At 46.0% G+C, this 24,589-nt stretch overlaps 2 protein-coding genes across 5 annotated transcripts; one reads left to right on the forward strand and one right to left on the reverse strand.

The window, feature by feature from the left end:
* Window positions 1-515: 515 nt before the first annotated feature.
* On the reverse strand, window positions 516-15,542 carry TNFRSF1B (TNF receptor superfamily member 1B). Of its 4 annotated transcripts, none has more exons than XM_087915203.1 (10): window positions 15,407-15,542; window positions 8,168-8,273; window positions 7,434-7,562; window positions 6,305-6,454; window positions 5,241-5,334; window positions 4,288-4,466; window positions 3,436-3,510; window positions 2,847-2,884; window positions 2,497-2,725; window positions 516-1,598 (listed from the first exon to the last, which is right to left on the reverse strand). In XM_087915203.1, exons 1-10 carry the CDS (start codon window positions 15,470-15,472, stop codon window positions 1,321-1,323), a joined length of 1,344 nt encoding a protein of 447 aa, XP_087771329.1. In that variant the 5' UTR covers window positions 15,473-15,542; the 3' UTR covers window positions 516-1,320. The 4 variants fall into 4 exon arrangements, with proteins under 4 accessions (XP_087771329.1, XP_087771328.1, XP_087771332.1 ...); XM_087915202.1 differs by having other exon boundaries at window positions 516-1,601; XM_087915206.1 differs by lacking the exons at window positions 8,168-8,273; window positions 15,407-15,542 and adding an exon at window positions 8,013-8,141 and having other exon boundaries at window positions 516-1,601.
* A 4,435-nt stretch (window positions 15,543-19,977) lies between these two features.
* On the forward strand, window positions 19,978-23,393 carry LOC113450791 (kelch-like protein 24). Its single transcript, XM_026722091.2, has 4 exons — window positions 19,978-20,096; window positions 20,597-20,675; window positions 21,152-21,379; window positions 21,861-23,393. Exons 1-4 carry the CDS (start codon window positions 20,021-20,023, stop codon window positions 23,359-23,361), a joined length of 1,884 nt encoding a protein of 627 aa, XP_026577876.2. The 5' UTR covers window positions 19,978-20,020; the 3' UTR covers window positions 23,362-23,393.
* The last annotated feature ends 1,196 nt before the right edge of the window (window positions 23,394-24,589 follow it).

The following is a 24,589-nucleotide window of genomic DNA, read 5'->3' on the forward strand; positions in this document are numbered from 1 at the left end:
CCCAAAAAATTGGACTTTCTTGGGTTTTTCCCCTTCCTCAAAAACATTTTGCTTCTCGTCCAGAACTGAAGAAGCTTCTTGGATGAGAAGCAAAACATTTTCAAGGAAAAAAAAATAACAAGGAAATCCAGTCCCAAAGTTTTAATTTGTTTCTCAAATTTGGTTGGTCTGCAGAAATCGGGAAGGCAACACCGTTGTGCCAACTTTTGATAACCTGGAAACATATCTAAAATGTAGGGTGTAGAGTCTCCCTGCTTGGGCAGGGGGTTGGACTAGATGACCTACAAGGTCCCTTCCCACTCTGATTATCTGTTATCTGTTATTTAATCATCGGCCACGCAGGGTAATTGCCTTGCCGGTGTATGTAAGACGTTGTGCATTTGGAAAACCACCACCGAGCAAAATCTGTGCTTTGCTTTCTGCAATCTTGGCCATGGAAAACTCGGTCTTTTAAAAGTAAGTAGTGAGCAGCTGAAACAGGCAAACTTAAAAAAAAGTGCTGTGATTTCCCATGCTCTTATTTAAAATAGGATTTTATTCAGCCGGAGTACAAAAAATAGGAAAGATGACAACAACAAAGAGTTTTTTAAAAACCTGAAATTAAAACTTGACAGTGAATATTTCAACTGCAGAAATCTGGGCCGCCACGAGGGGGCAGCAAAGAGAGAGGTTTACAGCTGGTCTGAAATTTGGCACCGCCATAAACTGAGGTATTTTGAGGGGTATGTGTGGAAATTGTGCGTTTTTAAGACTGTTTTTTAAGGATGGTTGCAAATCATCCCTCAGGGTTGGGGGCAATTATTCCTTACATTCAACGACAGGCTGTCCTCGGACTTACGACCCCAAGCGAGCCCAAATGTTTCTGTTGCCAAGCAAGACAGTAACTTCGGCTCTGTTTTACGACCTTTCTGGCTGCCGTTGTTAAGTAAATTGCTGCGGTTGGTTGCACGGTCGTTAAGTGAATCCCGGCATCCCCCGCTGACTCGTGGCTCGTCGGAAGGTCGCTAAAAGGAGGGAATTGCGTGACCCCCGGGAGGCGGTGACCGTCGTAAAGGTGAGTCAGTGGCTTCAGCGTCTGAGTTTTGATCGCGCGACCACGGGGAACGCCGCGACAGCCGTAAGTACAAGAACCTGTTCCAAGTCGCTTTTTCTTTTCCAGCACCATTGCGACATCAGCCGTCGCTGAACAAATGGTCATTAAGTCGAGAACTACCTAAATAGGGGTTTTTTTGTCCTTCGAGAACGTCTTTTCTGCCTCAGTCTTTCGTGGAGTATCTTGAGCAAGACGGAAGTCGCTGCCTGGAAAACCCTCCGTCGTTCTCAGGACAACGGCATCGTCATCATGCCGGTATCTTGGACGCTAAGCGGGAGGGGCTTCCCCCCAAAGGAGTCCAAGAAGTCCGAGCTGTCTTCGACCTCCACCGCGACGGACCGGCCGGACTCTCCTCTCGTGGCAGTCTCTTCCTGCGAGAAGGGAAGGTCTGCGGGGTGTCCGGTTTCGGCCGCCGCTGAGGGCTTCAAGGCCGGAGAATGGCTGCCGTTGCAGATGCTGACCACGCAGCTCACGTTGATGTGGGTTTTCCCGTTTCCCACAATCCCTGCTGAAAAAGGAAGGAAAAGGTTATAAATAAGAAGGAAGGAAGAGGAAGGAAGGAAGGAAGGAAGGAAGGAAGGAAGGAAGGAAGGAAAGAAAGAAACTGAGAAAGAGAGAAAGAAATAAAAAGAGGGGGAGAGAGAAAGAGTGAGAGCTGAAAGATGGAAGGAAGGAAGGCAAGAAGAAAGGAAAGAAGGAAAAAAGAAAGGGAGAAAGAAAGAAAGAAAAAGGCAGAGAAAGAGAAAAGAAGGAAGGGAAGAAAAGAAAGAAAGAAAGAAAGAAAGAAAGGAAGGAAGGAAGGAAGGAAGGAAGGAAGGAAGGAAGGAAAAGAAAGAAAGAAAGAAAGAAAGAAAGAAAGAAAGAAAGAAAGAAAGAAAGAAAGAAAGAAAGAGAGGGAGGGAGGGAGACAGACAGAAACAAAAAGGGAGAAAGAAAAAAGAAAGAAGGAGAAAGAAAAAAAGAAAGGAAAAAGAGATATTTGTAGCTCAGCTTTGAAATGAGAGGCACTGGGCGCTCCTTGAGGTTGGTGGGCTTCTTGCAGACGTTTCATGACCCTACTAGGTAACATCATCAGTGCTAATGTTCGTTCTAGCCCTGATGATGGTTCCCTGGTTTGGTTCAAGGAACGTCTGCAGGAAAACCATCAGGTTCTGAGAGCACCAAGGACCCCCAGTCTTCTTCTTCTTCCTCCTCCTCCTCCTCCTCCTCCTCCTCCTCCTCCTCCTCCACTCCATCAACCCCACTCTCTTTCCAGCACCTAGTATGGCCATGAAACGTCTCCAAGACAAAGCTCAGGGCACCCCAAGGCCCTCACAATCCTAGGCTTTACAACGACCTCGCCCGGCCTGATGTGACTCACAGATGCCCTCCCCTCCAATCTAACCCCACCCCAAGGGTCTTACTTGAATCTGCTGTGCTCTCGCACGTCTTCGTGTTCACTGATCTCTGTTGAACGTTATCCGTTTCCAACTTGGGAGGGTCTCCGTTGTTGGTTTCGCTGCTTTTCTCACACCCGGCTGGACGGTCCCCCAAACTGGAAGGGGACATCCGCAAGAGGCTGTCCTTCTCCTGCCCCACAGCCGCGGGCTCCTGAGGCCACTTCACCGGGAACTTTTCAGCAGGCAAGAACGGCTGGGAGGAAACAGAGAAGCCAAACGTCACCGGTGGATCGATCTGCCAGGACCCCAGACCCAAAATGGGGTCTGGCAGCCCAGTGTTCGCTTTTGGCATCTCTGACGACCTCCATGCTCACCTGTTTTTTCTCCTCCCATTTGAGGACACACTTTTGACCTGCCAGAGAGAAAATTCATTGTTGGAATGTATTTGTGTGCAACAACTTCGATAATATCCAGCCACTAGATGGCAGCGTTTACAAGTTTGGATCTGCTACTCTATGTTCTTTTGTTCCAAGTCAACTTTCCTGTTACCGTTAAGCAGTTAAGCAGTAAAGCACATGGTGATGGTGCTCTCTGTTTGATCTTTAGTGCTATATATATATATATATATATATATATATATATATATATAAACAGAATTTTATAACATTAAAACTTTACGAAAAAGTTCAGATTAACAGAATGACACAGTTGGAAGGGACCTCCGAGGTCTTCTAGTCCAACCCCCCCCCTCCCCGATCAGGCAGGAAGCCCTTTACCACTTCATACAAGCGGTTGTCCAATGTCTTCTTAAAAACCTCCAGTGTTAGAGCACCCACAACTCCTGGGGGTGAGTCGTTCCACTGATCAATTGTTTGGAACAATTAATCGGAGCAAATTTAAATTTTGTTTAAAACCGTAACAATAACGAAATAACGCGCCTTTTGTTTTGGAGCCTCAACTTACCATTTTTTCTAAAAACGATGAAGCAAATGAGGGCTGCCAGGACCACTGGGATAGCCGTCATACCAACAATCCGCCCTGGACATAAAACAGATAAAAATGCACAGTTAGGGTGTCCAAACCGTGTTAAGAAATTGCAGCTTTCGTTGGCCTCCTCTATTCCAGGAAACTGGGATAAAACCAGTGGAAATTCTTCGGGGAAATATTGGTTATTGTGGTATATTGTGTTTAAGCTGTAGAAACTCTAAATGGCCACCGGAGAGCAGCAGAGAGAGGTCATTGTTTTGCTATCCTCTCAGGTTGTCCTAATTCCTCCAGCATCTCTACGGTATCTCTAGAAAACAGGTAATCCTCAATTTACGACCACAAGGGAGCCCAGAATCTAGGTCGCGAAGTGAGACGTTTGCGAAGTGAGTTTTGCCGCCCTATTTTATGACTTGCCTCGCCGCATTTCTAAAGAGAATCCCTGCCGTCGTTAAATGAGAAACACAGGCTTCCCGTTGACTTTGCTCATCGGAAGGTCGCTGCGACCGTCATAAATACGAGTCAGTTGTCAAGCGTCTGCATGTAAATCACATGACCATGTAGACTTGGGTGGGGAATTCTAGGAGTTGAAGTCCACAAGTCTTAAAATGGCTGACAGGGGAATTCTGGGAGTTGAAGTGCACAAGTCTTAAAATGGCTGACTGGGGAATTCTGGGAGTTGAAGTCCATCCATCTTAAAGCATGCTGGCTGGGGAATTCTGGGAATTGAAGTCCACAAGTCTTAAAGTCTCAAAGTTTGGGGACCCCCTGCTCTCGACTAAACCTACCTTTAGAAGGAAAATGCCAACAATTTCTTTCCCTCTTGCTCACCAGTCTGTGCTAATGGATCCTGTTGGTTGAAGGTTGGTCTCTCGGTCCCAGGGCGCCAGAGAAGCCGCTTCGTAGCGGTTGTGAGTTGCGGAGTTGTTGTCCTGGGGTTAACCTGCCCACCTGGATTGCCACAAACGGTGTTGTGAGTGCTGTTTCCAGGAACGAGCACGGGCTGACATCTTGTAAGGAGAAGAAAAAAAACAACCAACAACCCAAATTAGCAAGTGAACCACAGTAAACTTAACTCGAGGACTTTCCAGACAAGTTCTCCGTTGTGCAAATGTGACATTGTTATGACACAACTTTTCTTACCCACAGAAAGTTCAACGGGACTTCATGGTTATTAAGAGCATGGAGGAGTTTCCAGTAAGGAGGCCAGATGTTGCATCCAGAGGTCATCTTTCCCAACCCCTGGGTTTTTATTTTAGACCCTCTATTCTATTCAATTTTCTATTCTATTTTCTACATTCCATTTTATATTCTATTCTATTCTATACTATTCTATATTCTATTCTATTCTAATTCTGTATTCTATTTTCTATATTCTATTCTATTTTCTATATTCTAGTCGGATTTCTATATTTTAGTCTGTTCTCTATGCTATTCTCTGTTCTATTCTATTCTATTTTCTATTCTATTATTATTCTATTCTATTCTAATTCTGTATTCTATTCTATTTTATATTCTATTCTATTTTCTACTATTCTTTTTCTACTATTCTATTTTCTAGATTCTAGATTCTATTCTACTTGATTTTCTATATTTTAGTCTATTCTCTATTCTATTCTCTATTCTATTCTATTTTCTATTCTATTATTATCCTATCCTATCCTATATAATAATAAATAATTTGATAGCTTGGAGGCTATTGTGGTTTTTCTTTCCTGCCAGGGTTTTAAAACCCGGCTCCCTTTCCCCAAAGCTCTGTATAAACAACGCAACCACAAACTTACGTCCTGTGAGGGGTGCAGACATTCTGGTGTGATTCGTGATCGGAAAATGTGCCCGGTTGGCACGGGGCACATTCCACATCCGTTTCTCTTGTGCCTGCAAAGAAATGAGAAATTATCAAAAACGCGGCCACGGTCAGAGAAGTGCAAAGAGAAAGAAGAGGAAATGGCTTTAAAAATTTAGACAGACACTTTGGAACCGCCGTCCACGTCCCCAAATGCCCGTCTCTTTGGAAACACAACAATGTGAGGAAATCAAGAACACACAACATTAAAAAAAATATGAGAAATTGCAACGCAACAGCCTCCTACCTCACATGTTCCCAGCCTTTCTCTCTCTATAGGTAGCTCTCAACTTGTTTTATCTATCTATATAAAAGCGAAATTCCCCTCAGGCATCATCACAAAATCTCCAGAATCGTAAAGCCTAAAAACTTGAAATTGGGCACCTATGTTCCCCTCGGCTTCTAGGGGCTCACTAAGAAAGGATTTTGGGAAATGAACCTCAGAGCATTTAGGGGCTACACCTGAAAATTAATGTTTTTAATAAATGACAAAGTTTATATGGAAGTGGATCCTGCGATTCCTACCTGGTTCTTTCCAATGCACCGGACCACCTGCATACGAGCTGAAAATCCAGCTCCTTCTTTGGAAATGCAAAACTTCTAAAGCGTCTGCATGGCTAACATCCCACCGTCTTTGTGCCAAAATCCCCCTGCCTTTTCCTGACTTTGTGTAAACTTCCTTTTCCCGTCGATAAGCTTTTGTGCGTTCCGATCCTGGCGGCGTTGCGTGAATCTGGGAGGCCAGGCACAACGTTTTATCCGCCCTGCGAGGTTTTCCTCCCATATCTTTGCTCTCCGAGCCTGTTTTCTTGCAGGCGTTTCATGATCCAAACCAGGTAACATCCTCATCCTTCCTGATGATGCTACCTAGCTGGGTCATGAGACGTTTGCAAGGAAAGATCCAGGCTCTGAGAGCACCAAGGACCTCACAATCCTCCTTCCTCTTCCTCCTCCTCCTCCTCCCCGTCTTCCGATGGGCACCAGCCGGGCCTCCCAACCTACCCGGTTGCAGCACTCCGTAGCCCATCTCGCACTTCCGGTACGGCTGGCAGTGGTAGCATTTCCCGGAGACCAGCGAGCTGCAGAAGTGGCCCTCGGGACACCAGCAGACTCTGTTTTGGGTGCTGGTGCAAGTTTTTTCCTCCACAAACCCTGTTTCAGGAAAAAAAGGGGGGGGATGGAGGGTTAGGGGGCCGAAGGGGGGGCTGGGAAGGGGGCAGGTGGAGGGAGGAGGGAGGAGACCGATGGGGGGGTGTCTCCATTTCCCTTCGTCTGGGGGCTCCTTAAGACCTTCAAGAGGCCGAGAACCTCTTCCCGCCCGAGTCTTAACTGTGAAGCCAAACTCAGTTAACAGTCGTCTCGCTTAACGACAGAAATTTTGGGCTGGATTGTAGTTGTAAGTCAAGGAGAAAGTCAAGGGCCAAAGATATGATAGTGTTGGGTCATTATCTTCTCCTTCTTCTCTCCTTCTTTTCCTCCTCCTCCTCTCCTCCTTCTTTTTCTTCTCTCCCCCTCCTCCACTCCTTCCCTCCTCCTCTACTCTCCTTTTCCTTTTCCTCCTTCCCTCCTCCTCCCCCCCTCTTTCTTTTCATTCTCTCCTCCTTCTCCTCTCCTTCTCCCTCTCTCCTTTTCCTCCTCCTCCCTTTCTTTTCTTTCTCTCCTGCTCCTCTCCTTCTCCTCTCCTCTCCTCCTCTCCCTCTCTCCTTCTCCTCCACTCCTCCTCTTCTTTTCCTTCTCTCCCTCCTCCTCCCTCTTTCTTTTCGTTCTCTCCTCCTCTCTCCTCCTTTTCCTCCTCCTCCTCTCCTTCTCCTCCTCTCCTTTTCCTTCTCCTCCTCTCTCCTTCTCTCTCTCCTTCTTTTCCTCCTCCCTCCCTCCTCCTCCTCTCCTTCTCCCTCTCTCCTCTTTCTCTCCTTCTTTTCCTCCCTCCCTTCCTTCTCCTTCTCTCCTTTTCCTTCCCTCCTCCTCCTTCTTTTCCTTCTTCTCCTCCACTCCTTCTCCTTTTCTCCTCCTCCCTCTCCACTCCTTCTCTTCTTTTTCTTCTTTCCTCCTCTCCTCCTCCCTTTCTCCTCCTCCTCCTCTTTTCCTGAGGCTTACGCGCCTCTTCCAGCTGTGCCACCTGCCCTCCGCTTACCTTCTTTGCATGGTGGTGAGCAACTAAAACACCGTGAGGCTCGACTCCAGGCCATGTTAAACAAGCCTTCCCCGCATGGGACGCATTTCGTGTCGACACTGTTGTCGCACTTCTGATGCACACGGAAACCTGTAAGGGAGAAGGAGAAAAGCCAGGGTTGCAACCGTGCCCAGGGAGGAGTGGATAAGGGAGAAATATGGTCTATGGGGGAGGAGAGGGCCTTGAACCCCTTCATGGGCTGCAGCTGTGAGAACTGGTTAAAAGGACGGACATGCTTATGGGCCAGTGCTGGAAACAAAGCGTGAAAATATCTCTAGTCTGTTGTTCCTCTCTGAGTTTGGCGTCCTTCCCAAGTGTGTGTTCCAATCTCTGTGGACGTCTTCAAGTCCTTATCTTGCCTGGTTCCCTTAATTGTTTCAGTGCGGTTTGTGTTGTTTTTAGTCTTTATAATTTACAGGCATTTTTAGTTTTAAACGGCATTTCCTCCTTTTTGTAACTGTTTGTGGGGGAGTTTTTCGTCTCCGGTCAAAGATATTTGGAGCTTTGAAGCCACGTTGAAGGAATAAAAAGGGGCTTCACCTGTTTTTTGTGACTGTGTTTATTTTGTATCCCACCCGGGGTCATCACATCGTGAGAAACATTGTGCATGGATTCACCCACAACGTCCTCAGACACAATCGTGATTTCGGTGCAATGGTGGATCCGAGCGACACCTCCGGGGCTCGTCGGCTTACTTGGAGGGCACAGACTGCAACATTTTTGGATGTTTTCATTGTAATATTCTTCTCTGGGGTTGTGGCAATGGAACTCCTGCGAGGGGGTATAAGGCAGTAACCGAGCCTGCAAAAAAGAGACGGAAAAAATAAATAAAGTTGCAACCAGTTGAGTCTGCCCACTACTCCTCACTCCCTCCCTGACTATTTTTTTTTCCCCCCAAAAAATCCCCTGCAACACAAGAGGATTGGGAGCCTTTTGATCCTTATTTCTCATTTTTATTTCTTCCTTCAGGGACTAAAAAGGGCTCCTGTTCATTTAGCAACTCTTTGACATTACAACACCACTGAAAAAAGGGACTTGGGAGCATTTTTCACACTTATGACCGTCGCGACATCCTCACAGTACAAATTTGGACCCTTGGCGACCACTGTTTCATATTTACGACGGTCGCAGCCTGCTGGGAGTCCCCCCGCCCTCCGATTCCCCCATTTGCAGACCTTCTGATGAGCGGAAACAATGGGGAAGCTGGATCTGCTTAGTGACGCATGGCTAGCTTAACGACTGCTGTGATCCGCTTAGCAAAGGTGGGAAAGGAAAGTTGTCCAACTTGCTTTACCGGGTTCTCACTTAACAACAGACCTGTTGGGGGTCGTTGGCGGTCATAATTCGAGGACTCCCTGTCATTCGGGCAATTTTTAAGCCCTGGAGTTGGAAGCAAAGGGGAAGCGAAGCAATTTTTCAGAACCATTTAATCGTGGGTTTTTTTGTCAGCAAACGTTTAAGAAACTCCCGAGAAGCCGCAAAGACAGGAAATTTCTATATTTTTTATTATTTTCGTGCCAGCAGTCAGGTAACCGTGGGAGGCTTTGTTAATTTCCTTGATGGGTATGGGGAGTCCTTGAATTACGACCAGAAATGACCCCACCCAAACAATATGTGGCTAAGCAAGATGTTTTTTTTCCCCCCCGTTTCACGACTTTCTTTGCCACCGTTGTTAAGTGGATCGGGTCACCTTTTGTTCTATCTATGTTTGAATCAGTCAAACGAACAAACAAATGGCTAGTTGGAAGGAAAACCACCAATCAGGGTTTGCTGTAAAGCAACCAGAGGGATAGAGAAAAAAAATACTCCATGAAGGAGATTTTGAAATCTTTCACGCTTGGCCTTGAACCCAAATCGATTTTTTTCTGAGTGAATTGCGTAACCGGTATGGTGCTTCACGTTTGGCTTCCCCCAATTTTGCAAAACGTGGTTTCGTTTCGGGCAACGACCTCTCTCTCTCTTTCTTTTTTTTTGTTTTGCAATTTGCAACGGCAAGACAAACCACGGTCTGACGAATCGATTTCCGTTCTCGGCGTTTCTGCACTAAAAGCCCATCGCTGTCCTTTGTCACGTCAACAACCAACTCGTGGTGATGATGACGCAAAAAGAAAAAAAAATTCTTTGAAAATCAGCTGACGTAGGGAAAACGTGGACAGACTCACAGATGAATCACGTGGGAAGGGACCTTGGAGGTCATCTAGTCCAACACACCCCCCCCCGCCCAAGCAGGAGACCCTACACCATTTCTGACAGGTGACTGTCCAGCCTCTTCTTGAAAGCCTCCAGGGATGATGAAGCTCCCACAACTTCTGAAGGCAACTTCTGTTCCATGGGTTGACTTTGGGGGTCTCCCCATGGATATAGTTTGCTGAGTTCTTGTTTAAATTATTCACCCCCCATAGTGATTACTTCTGCCTTTTTCTCAGAGATGAATGGGGTCAGGTTGCACAACAGCAAAGGAACTGCACATGTCTGTCACAATTTTCACGCTCTCTCTCTCTCTCTGTCTCTCTCTCTCTGTGTCTCTGTCTGTCTGTCTCTCTCTCTGTCTCTCTCTTTCTGTCTGTCTCTCTCTGTTTCTCTCTCTCTTTCTGTCTCTCTCTCTGTGTGTCTCTGTCTGTCTGTCTCTCTCTCTTTCTGTCTCTCTCTTTCTGTGTCTGTCTCTGTCTGTCTCTCTTTCTCTCTCTGTCTCTCTCTGTTTCTCTCTCTCTTTCTGTCTCTCTCTCTCTGTGTCTCTGTCTGTCTGTCTCTCTCTCTTTCTGTCTCTCTCTTTCTGTGTCTGTCTCTGTCTGTCTCTCTTTCTCTCTCTGTCTCTCTCTGTTTCTCTCTCTCTCTCTGTCTCTCTCTCTTTCTCTGTCTCTCTCTCTTTCTCTCTCTCTCTCTGTCTCTCTCTCTTTCTCTCTCTCTCTCTCTATGTGTCTCTGTCTGTCTGTCTCTCTCTCTTTCTGTCTCTCTCTTTCTGTGTCTGTCTCTGTCTGTCTCTCTTTCTCTCTCTCTCTCTCTCTCCCCACTCTCTCTCTGTCTCTCCTCCTTTTATCTATCTATCTATCTATCTATCTATCTATCTATCTATCTATCTGTCATATTCCTCAGCTTCCTCGAATTGGGGTGCCTTAACTTGACTCTCCCAAATCATCAAGTGCAGCTTCCACCCGTTGTTCGGTGTCTTTCTCCAAAGGACCAGAAGGCAGGAGAAGAAGAAACAACGGATGGAAACTCACCAAGGAGAGAAGCAAACCTAGCATTAAGGAGAAATTTCCTGCTGGTGATGACAATTAATCCGTGGAATTGCTTGCCACCAGAAAGTTGCGGGTGCTCAATCCCCTGGAGGTTTTGTAAGCACGATATTTTCACGCTTCATCCAGGGCGAGGTTTTTTGGAAGGGTTTCACAGCTTCAGAGTTGTTGTTTTTTTAAAAAAAACACATATTTTTATTTTATTTTTTATCTTTTAAAAACGTCTCATTAGACGAACCACGGGGTTCCCGGTTTTCACATTTCAATACGAACGTGACCATTATTACATACCAGCTTTCATATCCAAATTCACATCATACTATTACTTATTACCTTTTTCTTTAAATAATCTCATACATTATTCAACAGTGTCATCCATATTCTCATTCAACTTCTATATTCATTGCTCTTATTTTCATGCCATCTCATTTCACATTACAGCTTATTTCATTTGTCTTTGAATTTCTCCTGTCTTATTTAACAATATTATCCATGTTCTTATTCAATTTCTATCATAATTATACACGTTTTCTTATATCCGTCACGTTTGCAATTTTTTCCACATACAATTAGAGGGGTTTTTTTGGAGGTTAGGAGGCCAAATCAATGCTCAAAGGGAAGAAGCCACGATAGTTCGAGTCGCGACCAAGACTTAAACTGTGGTCTGTTCAGACAAACATTTGCTAACCTAGCCCGATTTATAATAAAGATACGTTCTCTTTTTCTCCCTCTTCTGTGAAGCTGACGGAGCTCATCTTTTTGCAAGAAAAAAGGTGTCGAAGTAGCTACAGCTGGTTGTGGCTTTTTAAATTTCCATCGGCCGCAATAAAACTTTTGGGTTGTGTTTGCGGTTTTTTTTTTTCTTTCCAAAATAGAGACGAACAGTAAACGTGAGAGTCACACTTCACCCGGGCTCTGAGTCACGCTTCCTGTAATTTTGCACATATATTGTCCCCCCACACACACATAAACCACGTAAGGAGCCTGTGTGAGTGTGTCCACACTCCAGTCACACAACATCTTCCTCTGCCCCCGCAGCCCCTGGTTCTGAATGAACAGAAATTGAATTATTAGGATTATTATTTTTAATATTATTTATGTCAGGGTTAGGGAACATTCACCACGAGCCCTGTGGGTTGCAGCCAGGAAAAACGTATGCTGAGTTCCCCTTCTCGTCCTGATACACATTTCGTAACACAACGGGCCCTGGAAACGAATCTAAAGAGTTGGAGGGCTAGAGAAATCAAATCCACAGACAGATGAGACGAGGGGAGAGCGAGAGAGAAATGATAGATAGATAGATAGATAGATAGATAGATAGATAGATAGATAGATAGATATGGATGATAGATGGATAGATATGGATGATAGATAGATATGGATGAGAGAGAGAGAGAGAGAGAGATGGATGATAGATAATGGATGATAGATAGATATGGATGATTGATAAATAGAGAGATAGAGAAATAGATATGGATGATAGATAATGGATGATAGATAGAGAGATAGATAGATAGATAGATGGATAGATAGATAGATAGATAGATAGATGTAGATAGATAGATAGATAGATAGATAGATAGATAGATAGATAGATAGAGATAGAATGGATGAGAGGAAGAGAGGAAGAGAGAGAGGAAGAGGGGAAGAGAGAAGATATGATAGATAAATGATATAGATAGATAGATAGATAGATAGATAGATAGATAGATAATGATAGAGATAGAGATAGAGATAGATACAGAGAAGAGGGATAGAAAGACAGATGACAGAGAGAGAGATGATAGCTAGATGGCTAGATAGATCATAGATATAGAGAGAGGATAGATAGATAGACGGATGGATGGATGGATGGATGGATGGACAGAAGAGGGATAGAGATGATAGCTGGAGAGAGAGAAAGTGATACAGTAACAGAGATGAGAAGAAAGTTGATAGAAAGATACAGTAATAGAAAGAAATGATAGATGAAAGAGAGACAAATAGAGGAATAGAGAGAGAGAGAGATGATCTATCTATCTATCTATCTATCTATCTATACAGAGAGAGAGAGAGAGAGAGATGATAGCAGTGCTGGCTGGGGAATTCTGGGAGTTGAAGTCCACCCATCTTAAAGTCGTCGAACCGCTGCCCTAAATGATTACAGAGAAACCATTTTCTGACTCTTCCAAGTTTAACAAAAGATTTTTTTTCCCATCACAAATGAAAGAGTAAAACCCCACGGGGAGGGAGTGGGGGAGGGGGGGGAGGAAGGGGGAACGAAAGCCGGCTGACTACTTCTTCACCTGTTGGATTTTGGATCTATAAACTCAAGGAGACTGCTGTCTCTAGATTTAAGGGGAACCCCCGAGGTCATCAAAACGAGGAAGTGTCAGACAGGAGCAAGGGATCTGCTTAAGGGAACTTGCAGCATTTCCCATTCTCTGAGCGGAGCGTGCTGAGAAAAAACAATCTCTTCTTTGCAAATGAGGCCAAAAACAACTAAACCGTGGACACAGATTAACAGTTTATAATCCAAGCTGGATCTAATAATCCACTCTGGGAATCCATTTTGGGGGAATGACTTCGAGCCTGCATTGAACTCCTCCTGGCTGTTGCTGGGACAAATCTGGGGGGTCTTAGGCAAGATTTTTTTGCCATTGCCTGCTTCCTGGGGCTGAGATAGACTGGCTGGCTGGTGGGGGTGGGGGTGGGGTTGTCAACTGCTGGTGGTGGTGGGGACAAAACCCACCTGCCCTTTAAAGAGGGGGGGGCTCTGCATGAGGGGAAATTGGGGGTGGTGGCAAGGTCAATGACGCACAAGTGTGTTAAAAGCCACAAGCCCCAAACCCACCCACTCACAGAGACACGTGTGTGTGTGTGTGTGTGTGTGTGTGTGTGTGTGTGTGTGTGGCCTACCCACACTTAGCGAAGAAAATATTTTTTTTGTTTTGTTTTAAACATTCCATTTTACAACAAAAACGGCTCCTTGCAGGGTTGAAGGAGGACCGAACAACCAAAAAGAAAATAAGAGTTGGAAGGGACCTCAGAGGTCTTCTAGTCCAACCCCTTGCTCAGGCAGGAAGCCTTGTTTGTCCAATCTTTTCTTTAAAAAAAACAACAACAACTCTCCAAGGTTGGAGCATTGACAATTTCTGGTGGCCAGCTGTTCCACTGGCTCATTGTTCTAACTCTTAGACGCCCAGGTATCTGCCTTCGGTCCCATCTCTAGGATTTACTCCCCACTGCCACTCCGGGATAGGAAATGAGTCCTTGACTTACAATGGTTCATTTAGTGACCATTCAAAGTTGGAAGAAAGCAACCCAGGACCGTTTTTCGCCCTTAACGGCCGTTGCCTCCTCGCCGACGTTCCCGCCATTCCAAATTCAAAACGCCTGGCCACCGACTCACCTTTACGACGGATGTAACAGGGTCCCCCCTTGACCTCCTTCTTACAAAGCCAAGTCAAGGGGGCAAGTCAGATTCGCTTAACGACAGAGGGGGGGAAACTTAACTTAACCACCCAGGCAAGACATATGGGATGGTAAAACCTGAGCCAAGCAAATTTGGAGGGGGTCCCTTGTGGTTGTAAGGGGGAGGAACGCCCGGAGCTCGCTTAACCTCGCTTGGAGGTTAAGCCCCCCTCACACCCTCACACCCCCCCCCAAAACGGAGCCCACGCAAAGCCGAGCTTTCGTGACGTGTGGAAAATGTTCGCCTGCAACAAGTTTCCCTTCGCCTCTGAAGCAAATTTACACACACACACACTCAAAAAAGGAAAACAACGCACCCACGGCCTCCTTTCTCCTCCTGGGGCACGCTTTTTGGACAGGCACTGGAGTTAGTTTGGGGACGGCAAGATGGAAGGCAGACCCCCTCCTCCCCTCCCGGCTGGGAACGATGGGAGTCAGTGTCCAAGAGACCCCCAAAGGGGAACCCTATCCATATCACCTCCAAAAAGTCTCCAAAACTTTAGCTGTCTGACGATGCGACTTAGGTAACTCTCTCTATAATAGATAGATAGATAGATAGATAGATAGATGAGAGAGAGAGAGAGAGAGAGGGAGGGAGATAGATAGATAGATAGATAGATAGATAGATAGATAGATAGATAGATCGATAGATGATAGATTAGATAGAAGATAGATAGATACATAGATAAGATAGATAGATAGATAGATATAGATAGATAGATAGATAGATAGATATTTAGATAGATAGGTAGATAGATAGATAGAGATCGATAGATGATAGATAGATAGGTAGATAGATAGATAGATAGATAGATAGATAGATAGATGAGAGAGAGAGAGAGAGAGAGGGAAATAGATAGATAGATAGATAGATCGATAGATAGATGATAGATTAGATAGATAGATAGATAGATAGATAGATAGATAGATAGATAGATAGATAAGATAGAGATCGATAGATGATAGATAGATAGATAGATAGATAGATAGATAGATAGATGAGGATAGATAGATAGATAGATAGATAGATAGATAGATAGATAGATAGATAGATAGATAGATAGATAGATAGATAGATAGATAGATAGATAGATAGATAGATAGATAGATAGATAGATAGATAGATAGATAGACACAGATACAGATACAGATATCCCGGGTGGAGATTCCCCGCAGGACAGGAGAAGGGTCCTGGGTGGGTGGGGAGGACAGTGTGGCGAGGAGGGGGGGGGGGTCGCCACTCACCTGCAGGCATAAGATCTCCAGCGCCCAGCAAGCCAGCGCTGCGTAAAGGTCTCTGCGCGCCTTCATTGCGCTTGGAGAGAAAAGCGAAAGTGCCTCCGGCTCCCCCGGCGCTGCGAGGTGGAGGAAAGCAAGCCGGGGTAGCGGCCTCGGATGGGAAGAGGCAGGCCGGCCGGCCGGGGAGGGCGGGCGGAGAAGGAGGGACCGAGTCATAGCAGGCACCCCCACCCACCAAGAACCGAAAGTTCCCCCGTCCGTTCAGATGCGCCTTCGAGGATGCGGGACGCAGAAAGGGAGGGATTCTTGGCGCCCGGTGGAAGTTGAGAAAAGCCAATTTTGACCCTTTAGTAGGCAGGCAAAGCCAAAGGGACAAAGTCCCCAGATTAGGTGGAAACCAATCCGGGTGAAAGGGATCTTAAAAGACCTACTAGACGACCCCTTGACACCTGCGCCAGCCGTGGGGACCCTTGCCAGGTCGAGTCTGTGCAATTGAAGGGAGCTAGCAGAGTGTATTTTATATTATAAAGGAATGAAAAAGGGTTAACTTCAAAAAGAAAAGAAAGAAAGAAAGAAAATACGATGATAATAAGTAATAAATAACAACAAACAACAATAGTAATAGTAATAATAAGAATAAGAATAAGAATTGAATTAATAAAATTTTAGAAGAATGTAAGAAGAATGTTGGAAGAAAACAATGAAATTGTAAATAAGACAGATGGATATAAAAAATGTATACAATCTAAAGTAAAAGAGATATAATTTGAATAAATAGAAGGAAAGGGAGTAATAAAGTGAAGTTGGGATAAGATATGAAGTTGAACAGATAAGGTAAATATATATATTAAATTGTGTTCATATGGAAATGTGATAATTTGGAATCATTCTGTCTTTAAATAAGATGTCTTATTGGTTTTTTCAGAAAAAGATGTTATTATATCCTATGCTTTGTTTGTCTGTATATTCTTTTGTAAAATTAATAAAATTTGTTTTAAAAATAATAATAATAATAATAATAATAATAATAATAATAATAATAATAATAATAAGAAGAAGAAGAAGAAGAAGAAGAAGAAGAAGAAGAAGAAGAAGAAGAAGAAGTATCCCAATTTGTGTTTGTGTTTATTTTCATGGTCATGGTCATGATGTGCGCTGAAGATGGTGTTTGATTTCATTGTACGAGGTGCAAGGACAATAAACTAAACGAAACTAAATTGTAATTGGAGCCCTTGGAGCAATACCTAAAGGGCTACCTCCCTATTGAGAAATCCTGAATTTATCAGACTTGAAAAAAACCCACCCTACTTGGAACAGCTTTTATCCTCTGACGCTACCTGAACAGTTGCTAGGTCCTTGGTTGGGACTCGAGCTGTTGAGCTACCAGCCAGCCCCAAAGGCTGTGAATCTCAGCAAAGATTAACCAATAATATTAATAAAAGAAACATTGAAGGGACCCCGGGGGGTCTTCTAGTCCAACCCCCTGCTCAGTCTTTCCTTATTCCTTCTGCCCAGGGCAGATACAATTTGACTGTCTCAGCCAGTGGGTACTTCTGCCTAGCTGTGCCCTGAAAGAGCCCAAGGCTGGCATTTTGAGCAATTTTGGCTGGGATATCCCCTTTTCTCCCCGGAATTTGCTTCCGCAGCTCTTTCCGACACTATCCAGCTGGTTTTTCTGAGGTCCCAAATGAGGAAGCAGCCCCCAGAGTGGGAGGGGGGGATGGTGGAAAAAAAAAAAAGGGCCTCCTTGCGTTTCATTATGGGGCAATCCGCTTGCACAACTGGGCGATGAGGGTTTGATGAGGCATCACGTTCCCACCGTTCTTGTGTTTCCGCCGGCTTCCTTCCCCTCGTCTGAAGAATAATTTGGGGTTCTAAATTGAGCCGGGGTTGCCCGACAATAAATAAAAATGGGACCCTGACCAGCTGCGAGGAATATATATATATATATATATATATATATATATATATATATATATACACACACACACACACATATATACATATATACATACATACATATACATACATACATACATACATACATACATATATATTTGTTTTCTGAGGTTCTCGCGGGTATTTGTATGTGGATCTTTGGTTGTTCGGGTTTTCTCCCGCGTAAGATTCGAAGTATCTAGGCAACGTTTCGATGAAGTCTCATTCATCATCTTCAGGCTTCTGTCTCCGGCTCTGTGCTTCTCAGAAGCAGCTACAATCTCACATTACTCTGAGAAGCACAGAGCCGGAGACAGAAGCCTGAAGATGATGAATGAGACTTCATCAAAACGTTGCCTAGATACTTCGAATCTTACGCGGGAGAAAACCCGAACAACCAAAGATCCATATATATCCATATAAGAAGAAGAATATAAGAAGAATATAATAAGAAGAATATATATATGCCTAAAAGCAAAACACCTCACCGTTTTAGGGGGTAGCTGCAAAGAAACGGGGTGCAGAGAGGCTGTTTTATAATGGGAGATTGTCCTGGGTGTGGAAGTGTCGACGTGCTAATTCTAGGATGACACTTGAAGGGCGTGTGTGTGTGTGTGTGTGTGTGTAAATATGTTTATTCTTCTGAACATGCCATTCCTCTGGGAAATCTGATTTAATGAACTCTGTTTGTGTTTTGCGACCTTATCCTTTGATATGTGGATTAGGTCCTTCCCCCGCCCCCCCCCCCGCCCCAGACCCTCTCTCCATCTTCTTAAAAATCCAGCTAGGCCAGGCCAGGCCTGCCCCCAGCCCCCAGCCCCCCCTCAAACATCCTTACAGGCAGACAACCTGGAATAAACCCATCAGAGGAAAACACACACACCCCTATGTAAAAATGGACTATGACACCTGTCCCAGGTGAGCCAATCGGACACCTGATGATGCTCAAGGTCAATTTGGCTTCCCCGGTCCTGGGAGGAGGCGAGACCACCAGTCTGGTCCAAAGGTAAGGGGTGAAAGGAGAGGTCAAGAGGGGTGGGGGGGGGTTGGGGGGGTAGAATAGCCTGTGGGGGGGGGGGAAGCGCACCCCTCCGCAATCCTGCACAGATTTCTTGAAATTAGTACCGGGCCAGGAAATATTTTTGCATTTCTCCTTCTGCTGTTTTTCGTTCCGTTTGCCTGAATTTTCGTAAGAAAAGGGAATCGGGGCGAAAATTCTCCAGCGCGCGTGCATGTGTGCGTCGGCGTGCATATCTTTGCACCCGGAGCCGTGCAACTAGGTAAGTTTTCATTGCACCATCTTTTTCCAGGCACCGGCAACCTCTTTGGTTCCGTAACTTTTATTTCAAACCCTCCCACCCCAGGTAAGGTTCCTCCTCCCTCTCCCAGTGGGTCTATGTCAAAGGGCCCCGTTTCAAAGAGAAGCAGTCGGGTGTGTTACGGTTTAAGGCGCTGGGATAGAAAGCGGGAAACCATGAGTTCGAGTCCCGCCTTAGCCACGAAAGCCGCCTAATTCGGGCCAGTCAATCCGCCTTTGCTTGGCCCACTTCACAGGTTTGTTGTTGTTGGGGGAGAAAGAGGAGGAGGAAGGTCTGAGGACTTCTGGGAGTTGAAGTCCACACCTCTTAACCTCCCCAGAGTTGAGAAAAATGAGATAACAATTTTATTTATTTTATTTATTTATTTATTAGGACAAAAAAGCAAAAGGTTAGGGTTTTTTTTTTTCCAGATTTCTCAAATCACAAGGAGAAGATACACTGTGTATTCAAATATCTAGGTCAGATTGTACAATAATACATTACAATTTACTTCAAGCTACCAAGCAAAAAAGGGAAATCCTACAGTTTGATAGATTTGCAAACAGAAAAGTAAAATGGCGGAAATATTGCAACCAGAGGAAATAAAAATGAGCTTACATATAGAAATCTGTGCAGTTCAGCTGAGATCTTTTTGTTGGGGATAACAAAAGGTGAATTCACAAAAGAAACAAAATACTTAATGTTACATATAATTACTGCAGCAAAGATAGCATTAGCTCAACGTTGGAAGAGTGGTCAAACGCCAACAGATACTCTGATAATTCAGATCTACGACTGCGCAGAAATGGATAAACTCACTCAAACGTTAAAGGATTAAGGAAGACTCAAAATATTTTACCGTTTGAGAAAAACTGGTATAATTGGATAAAAGATAGAAACCAGCGAGTGAATAGACAGGAAAGGGAAAATATATAGAGGTTATAATAGGAGCACTAACTAGATAGAGGAGATAAGTATTCGAAAATAGTCTAATAGGAATACATCGTTTAAGCAATTAGAAATGTTCATGTTTTATGTTTATTGGTCACGTTCTTTCGTCTTGGTTTTGTTTTTAACTACATGTTTTGTAATGTGTAAATAGTTTTTAAAGTTTAATAAAGTTTATTTTTAAAAATTAAAAAAGAAATCTGTGTAATGCTAATATGTATCTGTGGGGAAAGATATCTGCCAATAGGTATTGAAACAGCCAAAATGAATAGAAAAAAAGAAAGAAAACTGAGTGAAATTGATAGTCACACATTCTTAGATAACAATCTTAGATTGGGACTCTGTATTTCTCCTCGCCGTAATTGGGACTCTGCTTGCTTTACTCAGACGGATAACACACAGCTTCCTTTTCTGGGATCCACTTGGAGCCACAAGAATGAATCCACCGTTGGACAGAGAGGAGGATCTGGCTGGGGAGAAACCCAAACCTTTAGATCAGTACATACGGGAAGGTCAGTTTCCTGTCTTCGTGAAAACAAGCCCTGATTTAGAGCCACACTAAACCAGGTTTCCATGGAAAGATGCAGCCCAGGTGTGATGGCCCAAAGGGGCGTGGCACAAAGGCAACACAGTCACCAAAGTAAGAAGAGTCCCTTCGTTATCTCCAGTTTTGCCCCCAATGTCCAGTTACCTTTGGGCTGGAGAAAAACTCTCCCAAGAACAGCCTTTGACCGTAGAAAATTCAGTACAAAACATGGTCAACACAAACTGTAACTAACAATCCACACAAACCACGCTGCGGCAATGAACTGGACAGGGCAGGAGAAGGAATTACAGACTTCAAAGGCCAGCAAAACACACACAGTTGGGAAGACGCCAAGAACCCACATAAGCCTCGACGATACTAGATAATTCACGATTTGCCCTCAACAGTTTGCTGTGCACAACTTCCCTTTTTATACACTGTGTCTTTTCTTCACAAACACGCTAACAAGTCTGAGTTATTTTTCAGGCCTGAAACAGCTGCACCAGGAGGAGCTTCTGTGTGACACAACTATTGTGGCTAAAGGAGAGCGATTCCCCTGTCATAGGTATTGTGTTGTGGTGGGATTACTTTCTTAGTGTTACAGACATAAAGATTGCCAGAATTTACGGCATTCATTCATCCTTTTCCTTCCTTCCTTCCTTCCTTCCTCCCCCAATAAGGGATCCCTCTTTCTCTCTGCCATTCCACTACGTGTGTGTGTGTGTGTGTGTGTGTGCGCGTGTAAGAAGAAACAGACATCTTGCGATCTCCGGAATTAAAATTACATTTACTTATTAAACTTATTGTGTGCAAGGGCTAAATTGATTAATTATATATAAAGGCATAGATCTCTCTCTAATGGTAGCTTAATACTCTGACGATGTCAGCAGAGGCTGATGAAAGCTTAGTAAGTAAATATAATTTTAGTTCCGGAGATCGCAAGATATCTGTTTCTGCTTTTACAAGTATACCTGGAGCTCGTATTTTTACGAAACACTTGGAAAGCCAGAGGGAAAACAACACCTTTGTTCTGTTTCCTAGGATCCTCCTGGCAGCTATCAACCCTTACTTCCGAGCCATGTTCTCCAACTCGTTCCGAGAGTCCCAGGACGGAGAGGTCCTCCTGCAGGACATGGACCCCTCCATTATTCAAACGGTGGTACAATACTACTACACGGAGGAAATCGAACTCACACCCGAAATCGCCGAAGATCTGTACGAAGCGGCCAGCCGCCTCCAGATCCTTCCTTTGTTGGAGAGCTGTTCCAGGTAAGCACCTGGCTGCACAAGGCCTGCTGGATGTTGATTGTTGAGTGAACCAGTAGCGGAACTTTTGACCAGTGTGGAGAACTGGCAAATCCCACCTCTGACTGGCCCTGCATGAGTGCAGGAAGTGATATTTGAGTTTTGCGTGCATGCGGAAAGATATCTGTGAGTGCTGCGTGTACGCAGGAAGTGATATTTGAGTTTTGCGTGCATGCACGAAGAGATCTGTGAGTGCTGCGTGTACGCAGGAAGTGATATTTGTTTTGTGTGCATGCGCGAAGAGATCTGTGAGTGCTGCGTGTATGCAGGAAGTGATATTTGAGTTTTGCGTGCATGCGCGAAGAGATCTGTGAGTGCTGCGTGTACGCAGGAAGTGATATTTGAGTTTTGTGTGCATGAGCGAAGAGATCTTAGTGTGCACAGAATCAGTGGCATGCAATTTGGAATCTTGCCACCGTCCCTTACATTCCTCCTCTACCTGCAGCTACCTGTTGGAACACCTCTGTCCGGAGAACTGCCTGAGCATCTACCAGCTGGGCTATTCACACAACGACCCTGCGCTCTTCCAGGAGGCCAAGAGCCTGGTGCACACCCACTTCAAGCGCCTGTCCCAGGAGGCGCCCACTTTCCTGGACCTCAACCCCAGCACCTTGGAGAGCATCCTGGCTTCCGACAACCTCCTGATCTCTTCCGAGCTGCTGGTCTACCGGGCCGCGTGGCGCTGGGTGCAAGCCCAGAGCACCCTCCGCCTGCCTTTCCTGGCCCGCCTGCTGGCCCAGGTGCGCTTCCCACTGCTCACCCCGGAAGAGCTGCGCCAGGTACAAACCGAATTGCTCCAGCGGCCCAAGGAGCTGCGTCCCCGCTGGAGGCGCCTGAATCGGCAGGAGCGGCTGGCCCAGTGTGGGGGTCTCCGGCGGGGCATGTTTAACACCTACATCGTGTGCGTGGATCTTTTCAACCTGGAGGGCCCCGAGCTGCGCACTAAGGATTTCCAAGTCGGCTGCTATGACCCTCAAGCCGGCCTTTGGGAGAAGCTGCCACTCCTGGAAAGGCTGTACTGCGCGCGGTGCGTGGCGCTGCGCGACCGGCTCTTTGTCACAGGTGGCGTCCACACCGATGACACCTACTCAGATATGTTGCATGAGTACAGCCCTCTGCGGGGCCGCTGGAGCCGCCTGGCGCCCATGTCGGTGGCGCGGGCCTCCCACGGATTCCTCACCTGGGGCGGCCGCCTCTTTGCAGTGGGCGGCTGGCGCAACTTCGAGGACTACCTTGACTCAGCCGAGAGTTATGACCTCGCCGAGCGGCGCTGGGCACGCATCGCCCGCCTGCCGCTGCCACTCAGCCACTTCGCATCAGCCGCGCTGCATGGGCGCCTCTACCTGGTGGGAGGTGCAACGGAGGCAGTGGGTGCCTGGTACGCATCACGGAAGGTGCTCATCTACCAGGTGGGCGCTGATCAGTGGAGCCAAGCCTTCCTCAGCAGCGGCGGCTACTGGGCCGGCGCCGTGGCCATGAACGAAGGCATTTACGTCGTGGGGGGCTATTTCCGCGGACGTGTGCGGCACCACCAGCCCACGCGCGACCGTCGGCCAGAGCAGGATGGGCTGCGTTGCACCCGACGCTGCTTCTTCCTGGGCCCCGATGGGCGTGTGGACCATCGCGTGACTGTGCCACCTTTGCCCGTGGAACTGGCCGGCGCGGGCGTGGTGCGCTGGAAACAGCGGATCTACGTGCTGGGTGGCGAGAATGTGGCGCTGGGGCGGCCGGCGGCCGGCGAGAATGAGGAGGAGTACTACAACACCGTCTACTATTGGGAGCAGGGTGCCCCTCGCTGGATCCGCTGCCAGGAGCGGCTGCCCTTCGCCAACTGGGGGGTCAGTGGCTTCGGCTGTGCTGCAGTCAAACTGCCCAAGAAGCCGATCCTGGAGTTGTTCCGCAAGACGGCCGTGGCCCTCACTGGTCTGGAAGGGTCTGCCTGCTGAAGGGGGCCCCTACCTAGCCCCTCTCTCTTTCTCTTTCATTCTTTCTCTCCCGCTCTCTTTGTCTTCCCCTCACTCTCTTACTCTTTCCGTACTCTTTCTTTGTGCCTGTCTCTGTTTTTCTCACAGTCTTACCGTCTCTTTCTCTCTCTCCGTCCCTCTCTTTCATTCTCTCTTTCCCTCTCTTTCTCCTTCTCTCTCTCTCTCTCGCTCTCACACACACACGTACTCACAAACACTCCAGGCCCCCACTGGACAACCCCCTTGTCCCACACAGAGTCTAGAAAGAAAAGAAAAACCTACTTCCTTTTTCACCAGCATCTCTGCCTTTCATTCGTGAATGAGAAGCTCCCGTATCTGGGCAAATAATATTCCTTTTGTAATGTTTAAAATGTTTTCATAGTGTAATTAGCAGACGAAGGATGATTGATACCACTGTCAATTTGAGTTATAGTAGCGTCTTCTGCTCGAGTAAGGGGGGGGTTGGACTAGAAGACCTTCAAGGTCCCTTCCACCTCTATTCTGATTGATCGATTGAAATGGTCTAGAAGGTCCTGCTTGAGCAAAGAGGGGGTTGACTAGAAGACCTCCAAAGTCCCTTCCAGCTCTATCCGGATTGATTGATTGAAATGGTCTAGGGCAGTGGTGGCTAACCTTTTGGGGCTCCTATGCCAAAAATTGTGCGCACTCTTGCACGCTCGCACTTGTGTGCCAGCACATAGAAGGCAATGTGTACCCCCCCACCCCTGTGCCTCCTACCTGCATTGTACCTCACAGCTGATTTTTGGCCGGTTCGAGACCTTTTTCAGCCTCCCAGAGGCTTGAGGGAGGCTTCTGCAGGCTTTGCAGGCTGAAAACTAGGTCCGTTTGTCACTTCCGGTATTTCCGAAAAACAGGAAGTGATGAAACGGGCCTAGTTTTCCTGCAAAGCCTGCAGAAGCTCCTCAAGCCTCTGGGAAGCCAAAAGGCCTCAAACCGCCCGAAAATCAGCTGGGAGCTTACCTATGCGCAATGAGGTAAGTTTGCCTGCAGCTTACGTGTCGGCACAAATGGCTCTGCGTACCACCTGCGGCGTGCGTACCACAGGTTCACCATCACGGGTATAGGGTCTCCTTCTTGAGTAGAGGGTTGGACTACAAAACCTCCAACTCTATTCTGATTCAAATTGATTCAAAGAATGAAGAACCTCCACCGTCCTCTTTCATCCGACGACTCGACCCGAATAAAGCAA

This window comes from Pseudonaja textilis, chromosome 18 (genome assembly GCF_049901715.1).
Source record: "Pseudonaja textilis isolate UNSWEBS1 chromosome 18, rPseTex1.2, whole genome shotgun sequence".
NCBI classification, from domain to species: Eukaryota; Metazoa; Chordata; class Lepidosauria; order Squamata; family Elapidae; genus Pseudonaja; species Pseudonaja textilis.